This window comes from Bufo bufo, chromosome 3, assembly GCF_905171765.1.
Source record: "Bufo bufo chromosome 3, aBufBuf1.1, whole genome shotgun sequence".
In the NCBI taxonomy this organism is placed as follows: domain Eukaryota; kingdom Metazoa; phylum Chordata; class Amphibia; order Anura; family Bufonidae; genus Bufo; species Bufo bufo.
The window spans coordinates 607,806,883-607,814,068 of NC_053391.1; the positions used below are offsets into that span (position 1 = coordinate 607,806,883).

The window sequence follows — 7,186 nt, forward strand, 5'->3', positions numbered from 1 at the left end:
ACCGTTGAGGGCTGTCATGGGTTAATCTGTTAACAAAAACAAATCAAAAATAGTCAACTTATCCATTTGCTTGCAAAGAGTTCACTGCGGCCATCTTGATTGAAGATCCAGCAAAAAATCTTGTGGGTGCTTGGTGATGTCATACGTCACCGCGCACAAGATTTCGCACGGGATCTCCAATCAAGGTGGATGAGATGAGTCCGTTTAGGGCAAATTGATTTGTTACCAGGAAGCACGAGGAAATTCGGCTTCGAGGCGAAACAAATTTTCCCTGAAATCCGGACTGAAGTCCACGTCTTGAACGTCAATTCGCTATGAACTTTATGAGACAATAATACCCCTTTAATGTACCCCATTAGAAACTATAACCATGCAGGCAAAACATTTCTTACATAATACAGGTAACTGCTAGAAAGTGGAGCACACCCTGGATTTTGCAAAACCTAAATCACATGTTACTTAAAATACTCATCTTCAGCGCTTTCTTTGACTTGCAGCCAATATGGTTTTCTAACATGTAGTAAACAATAGTTAATTCCTGCAGCTAATTACTAAGACTCAGTACTGTGTTAGGTGGATGGCGTCATCAAATTATATTTCTAGGCAGCACATTAGCATTGCTGCTAGAACGTGTCATGTCTAGTAAATTTTCCATTTTCTTTGACTGGCAGCTGCACCACACCTCTGGTTGGGAGAACCTGTCATGATTCCAGTTTTCCAAGGCGATATATAACATCACCCCAAACATGTGCTATCATCATCCTGTAAACAGTAGCACAAGGAAGAACACCAGCGGGGATTTTGTTTTTAGTCTCCTTGGCTTTTATAGACTGTCATCATGCTTAAGGAGCTATATGCGGGATTTAATTTTAAGGCCTTTGTAGCTGAGCTAGTAGCAACCCTCATATTTGTTCTTGTTGGCCTGGGTTCAACGCTATCATGGTCAGGAGCTACGCCAACTGTCTTACAAATAGCCTTCACTTTTGGCTTGGGAATAGGTACAATGGTACAAGCTATGGGCCACATCAGCGGGGCCCACATTAACCCTGCTGTAAGTGTAGCACTTCTCGTTGGGGCCCGAATATCTCTGGTCCAGACCTTTTACTATGTGATCGCTCAGATGCTGGGAGCTGTGATAGGAGCTGCTTTACTGTATGAGTTTGCACCACCTGAAGTTATTGGAGGATTTGGACTGAATCAGGTAAGTACATTCATTGTAGGACAAAACACTGAATTTTTGTTTTTCAGTTGACTTATGACTGTACATTTTGAAAAAATTTCGATTTTTGACAAAATATAGCTATAATGAAGATATATTATATGACTATTTTGACTAAATATTTTTATAATGCATATATATTATATGATTATACTAATCAACAAACATCAATTGATAGAAATAGTTTTAGAGACTAAAAAAGCTACGGTATATGTATCCTAGTCGTGGAGCTGAGGTTGTCACATGTAGCAAAGCTGACTACAGCATTTGGCACAGCTCAAGATACTAAAATGTGTTTTACATAGGACTGCAGGTGTACTCAGTGATCATGATGAATAAGCTGTGAGATGTTTCAACCATATGTAGCTCTGCTACATCGGAATGTCTTTGAGTAATACTACAAACTTCCTAGTACATAACATTAAAGATGCTAAATTGTTAATTAAATGCAAATAGGCTCGGTCTTATTGTCTGCTATTACATACACTGTAAAGGCATGTGCACTTATTAAATTATAATTGTGTCTTCCATGTAATTATAACCAATTCTACAATCAAATAGCCAACTAACAATACATCACCCGGACAAGCACTGGCTATAGAAATCATTCTTACAATGCAGCTGGTCCTCTGTATCTTTGCTACAACGGACAGCCGGAGGACGGACAACATTGGTTCTCCAGCCATTTCCATAGGACTGTCAGTGGTACTGGGACACTTACTTGGGGTATGTACTCTATGATGTGTACATCCAAATCATGCACTTTTACAAAACTAACATATGATGCACAATTCCAACTGATTTGATTAACTACCGGTGATCTACCATTCCATAAGGGTGCATTCACACTACCGTTTTGCGGACCACACATGGTCAGCGCTATATAGAAAATGCCTATTCTTGTCCACGGCTGCGGACAAGAATAGGACATGCTCTATATTTTTGCGGGGCTGCGGAACAGAAATACAGATGCAGACAGCAAACGGTGTGCTGTCCGCATCTTTTGCAGCCCTGTTGAAATGAACGGGTCCGCACCCGTTACTCAAAATTGCAGAACGGATGCGGACCTATTCAAACGGTTGTGTGAATGGAACCTAATTCACTTTGACTATGCGTGGGCTGATTCCTAGAGCTATTAAAGAAGTTTTCTGAGATCCCCATACAGAGAAAATGACTGCTCCATGTAAATGAACCTCCGCTCACTAGCAGATAATTATTGGGAATGTACAGTCTGTTCCCGATAATTGCTCATGCATTGACCCATGTGACCCAAGGGTCTTAAAGCGGTCTTCCGAGATTTTTGAACTGAGCAGTGGGGGTCCGACAACAGGGAACCCTGCCGATCAGCTGTTTGAGAAAGCCCCAGCCCTCGCAGTAGCCCCACGGCCTCATCCCTGCTCACCAAACGCAGTGCCATACATTGAATAGTGGCTGTGCTTGGTGTCGCAGTTCAGCCCCATTCCCTTTAATAGGGCTTAGCTGCACCTAGGCCATATGACCGATGAACGTCATGTCAGATGGACTAGGGAAAGCTGTGAGAAGGCTGCGGCGCTCCTGCCAGCATCTATGCCTTCTCAAACAGTTAATAGTCGGTGATTCCGGGGGTGTCGAGTGCCTGAAGCATGGGTGAGAGGTGCATTTACATGCTGCAAACATCTCCTCTCTATGTGAATGAGTGATCATTACTACCATCATTTATCATCATACCGATTCATAATCTTCTACCCAGAAATGATGATTTAGTTGACTGCATAAACAATGCTTTAACTCAATGACGAGGGTTTGCTAGTTCACCGCGTGATTGATGGCACCATTGCACTGGGGAATTATCTGGAATGAGTGTCCGAATGTTCATTCACGATAATTATTCGGATAATCTGCCTCTGTAAAGGAGCCTTTAGTTGACTCTCCTAATGAATATAATTCCAGTTAGTTAGCACCTTCTCCTTACAGAGGCGACACTAGCTTTTTCACTTTGCTTGGTAATGACACTGACATGTGCCGCAAGTATTCTGCTTATGAAAATAAACCTGTAATTAAGATGTCATATCAGTCTGTAAATTGGGTTGCAGATTTTTTGAGAGAATTTTACCGTGTTGTGACTCCCAAACACACCGGGTAAGATTAAAGGTAACATTCACACTGCCGGATACTGGCCATGTGCGTTCTGCATTTTGCAGAAAGCACACGACCAGCCCTATGATAGAAATTCCTATTCTTGTCTGCAATTGCAGACAAGAATAGGACGTGCTCTATCTTTTTTCGGGGCGGCGGAACGTAAGTATGGAATGGGTCCGCATCCGATCTGCGGAATGGATGCGGAACCATTAATAAGGTCATGTGAATGTATCCTCATCATGAGAAAACTTAACATCAGTTTTGCAGGATTCTGCATTGGCATACTTTACACCAAATTGATTACACGTTGCCTGATGTTTAATAAATTTGGTGAATTTTTTATTCTACTTTTCTGTCTTGAGAGGTTACCCCACTTTTTATGCCAACCCTTTACTGTAGTAAGATAATGACCATTTTTGAGACTTTCTAAAAAGTTGCAAAGCTCTATCTTATGACTTTTTAAAGCTAGAAATCTAGACTATGGGGCGTGACAACCTCTCTCTTCTGACTTCTCTGATCAATGACACTTTCTTCCCTTTTTAGATTTATTACACTGGATGTTCCATGAATCCAGCACGGTCCTTTGCTCCAGCTTTGATTATAGGAAACTTCAATTACCATTGGGTGAGATTTTTGTAAAGAATTTTTACCCCCTATATTCATCTGATTATGAAGCGTATCTCAAAAGACATTAACATGAAGAATAAGAAGGTTAGGCTACTTTCACATCTCCGGTGATAATAAAATGGGATCCGGCAGTGATCTAGCTACTTTATGGAATAAATTCCAGCTTCCGGCTGGGCAAAACCTGCACGCAGTGGTTCTCGTCTGGCAGCTGACAGTTATGCCGGAATGGCACGCCGAAGATGTGAAAGTAGCCTTAGTTTGCCAGGTTCAGTGTTTTACATAAGCTCTAAGGACCCCATTTTTCATTTTTTTTTATTGTTAATAAAGAGGCCATAGCTAAGCAGATATTACATAACTATGGTACTTTATTTTTTTTTTCAAACAAAGTAAATGGGTTGGTTACTTGATAAAAATGTTTCCTAAAAAGCCCTAAACTGTTAATATGAGGAACATATAAATCTGTAAGGGTACAGCCCGATGGCATAGCTGGCTGCATGTAGCCAAGTCATGCCCACCAACAGCACCCAATGGCCCCACAATTTTTCCATAGAATCGTGTGGCCATTGGCTGCTTTGGGTGGGCATGGATTGGCTGCATGTGGCCAGCTGCACCACCGGACTATATCCTAAAACTCCTGATACTTTAGGCCAGCTTTTCAGAAGGTGCCCAACTGCTCATGTATGGGCTATGTAAACATTGCAGAGGTGCTGCCTCTGGATCCTGAGGATGCAAGATCACCATGGTCGAATAATTAACACACATGACTGCTTTCTCAGACATCCCTTGCTGCACGCTCTTCTGCGCAGGTGCTAAAAGAAACTCAATGCATTCAGTTCATGTACAGATACAGGAGAGTCTGTATCTACACATGCGCTGGATAATCTCCACCACATCCCAACAGAAACCTTACCCTAAATCCCTGTGTGATTTAAAGTCTAGTGCTTCCCTTGGTGGTAATCTTACTCTTTCCTCAACCTCCCAACAGATTTTCTGGGTGGGACCGATAACAGGAGCAATCTTGGCATGCTTGATTTATGACTATGTCTTCATCCCTCAATCAATAAGCTCCAGTGAAAGACTGGAAATCCTACGTGGCAACATTATGCAGGAAAATGAAAAAGAAGAGAGACGGAAACAATCTGTAGGCCTCAATTCTCTTTACAGCCAATCAAATAACAGGGAAAAAATGTGAAATCCTATTCTGTATTTTTTTTGTCATTTTTTTTGCAGTGGATATATTGTATTGTACAGAATATTTTGAGATATTAACAATGGTTATATAGTTTGGTTACAGATTATATGGCTACACTGCTACATGTCAGACAATGCCAGCTCGCCTGTAGGGAAAATAGGCTATCCCTAGCTACAAAATGTTATACTTTATGAGATGAAAAATCTCAATTTACACATAATTGTGTTAGAGCATGCCCGATGTACTAACTATACATCTTTATAAAGTTTGAATATAAGATATTACAGTGATGAACATGCTTCCGATCATTTATATTTTATTATTCATTTTATGAAAGGGTTGCATGAAATTAGAGAAATCCATCGTCTTCATACCAGAAACAGCACCACACCTGCCAACTGACTGCGTATGGTATTGCAGCTCAGCATCAGTCACTTAAATGAGGCTGCACAAAAGTGGATCTGTTTCTGGTAGAAAGCAGCCATATTTTTCTAATATTGAAGAACACAAAGATTTTAGAACAAAGACTTTTGATATTAAAATATTAACATAGCAGGGATATTATATTACTATCCCAGTGTATCGCATGTGAATTTTTTTCTTGAGTTTATGGAAAAGTGAATAAAAGCTAAAATATTCTTATAATTTACAGTAGGGGTAAAATGTGTTTTTCCTTACTTTTCCTCTTGGCTTCAAACATTACAAGATAAGCAGCACAGGATGATCAGATGACCAATATTGGTCATATCTCACAAACCACCTTAGGGTATCTCGAGCCATGAGGAAGGTAGGGAAGGATATATCTGTACTATATAACATGCAATCATATATAATGTATATTCGATCTGACATTAAAGGCTATGTACACTTTCGGAGGCAATTTTTTTATGATTGCATTTTACTCATTTTTGGCTAAAAATCTTATTTTCAATTGGCCTTTATTAAAAATATTGAGCCATTCTGTCTCAAAGGGTTAACTGTTTTCCTGGTACTTTCACTTTCATCTAATAACCCTTATCTCTAAACTACTAAGAGGTCATAAACACTTATTTAGGCCACATTCTAATCAGTAAGATAAGAACCGAGCTATAATGGGTGTTTATGAGGTCAGAGAGCAGAGGTAAGGAGCCTGTCAGCTCCTCAACTGACAGAGCATCTTAGCTATGTACAATAAAGGGCTCCATATTTTTTTAATAAAGACCAATTGAAATAAATATTTTAAGCTCAAAATGACTACAATGCAATAATAAAAAAAAATGCCCCCAAAGGTGTATATAGCCTTTAAATCATCAAAAGGTCTTACACATATAAAGCCATGAGGAATTCACCAGAGGAATGCTCAAGTGATAACACCAGATCTCATAACTTGCAACAGCATAGCCGGGTGTATCAATCATTTTGTACACACCTATTACTGTAATATTGATAGCATAGCCATACGGTAACTTTCAGAACAGGAGTCATGAAGGCCACTCCCAGTTAATGTGAAAGTAGCTTTTTGTGCACATATTTGTGATGCACAACCATTATAATGGACAGTTCTTGTGTATAAAAATGTATATATTAGGAATAGGATGATAAGAATACCCAATGCCAGAATTTAACAGCTTGAGCTGATTATGGGCATTAAATAATAGGATCATGGTAGAACATCCTTTTACAGTTTTCATATGATATATTGGTAACTTTGCTGTTTTTTTCTTTTATAACTTCATTACTACTAAACTCACATTCCCTGTTTTGCATTCTGGGAGATATAACATGTGCGCTAGGCTCTGTACAAACCCAACTCTCCTCTAATGCTGAGCACTGAATGATAAGATCTCATCTAAGTAGTGAGAAGTTTAACTGATTCCAGGAGCAATCAATGGAAATCTGAACACAGCTCCTGGCTATAGTGCTGCCTATATCTTATGATCAGTACTCAATAAATATAGCAATGTATAAAAAAAAATACTCAAATACATGACATTAATACGTAACTTGTAAAATGTTGTTCAAAGGTGAACTTACACGGTAAATGATGGTGG

The 7,186-nt window shown here is 39.6% G+C and overlaps 1 protein-coding gene across 1 annotated transcript; it reads left to right on the forward strand.

Moving 5' to 3' along the window:
- Nucleotides 1–779: 779 nt before the first annotated feature.
- LOC120996219 (aquaporin-2-like) lies at nt 780–5,306 on the forward strand. Its single transcript, XM_040425999.1, has 4 exons — nt 780–1,201; nt 1,781–1,945; nt 3,881–3,961; nt 4,950–5,306. The coding sequence occupies exons 1-4, from the start codon at nt 839–841 to the stop codon at nt 5,154–5,156; spliced, it is 816 nt and encodes a 271-aa protein (XP_040281933.1). The 5' UTR covers nt 780–838; the 3' UTR covers nt 5,157–5,306.
- Nucleotides 5,307–7,186: the final 1,880 nt, after the last annotated feature.

Coding starts and splice junctions, on each gene's coding strand:
- LOC120996219 (XM_040425999.1), top strand. CDS start 839: ATGCTTAAGGAGCTATATGCGGGATTTAATTTTAAGGCCTTTGTAGCT. Junction 1,202..1,780: donor GAGGATTTGGACTGAATCAG/GTAAGTACATTC, acceptor ACAATCAAATAG/CCAACTAACAATACATCACC. Junction 3,962..4,949: donor GAAACTTCAATTACCATTGG/GTGAGATTTTTG, acceptor ACCTCCCAACAG/ATTTTCTGGGTGGGACCGAT.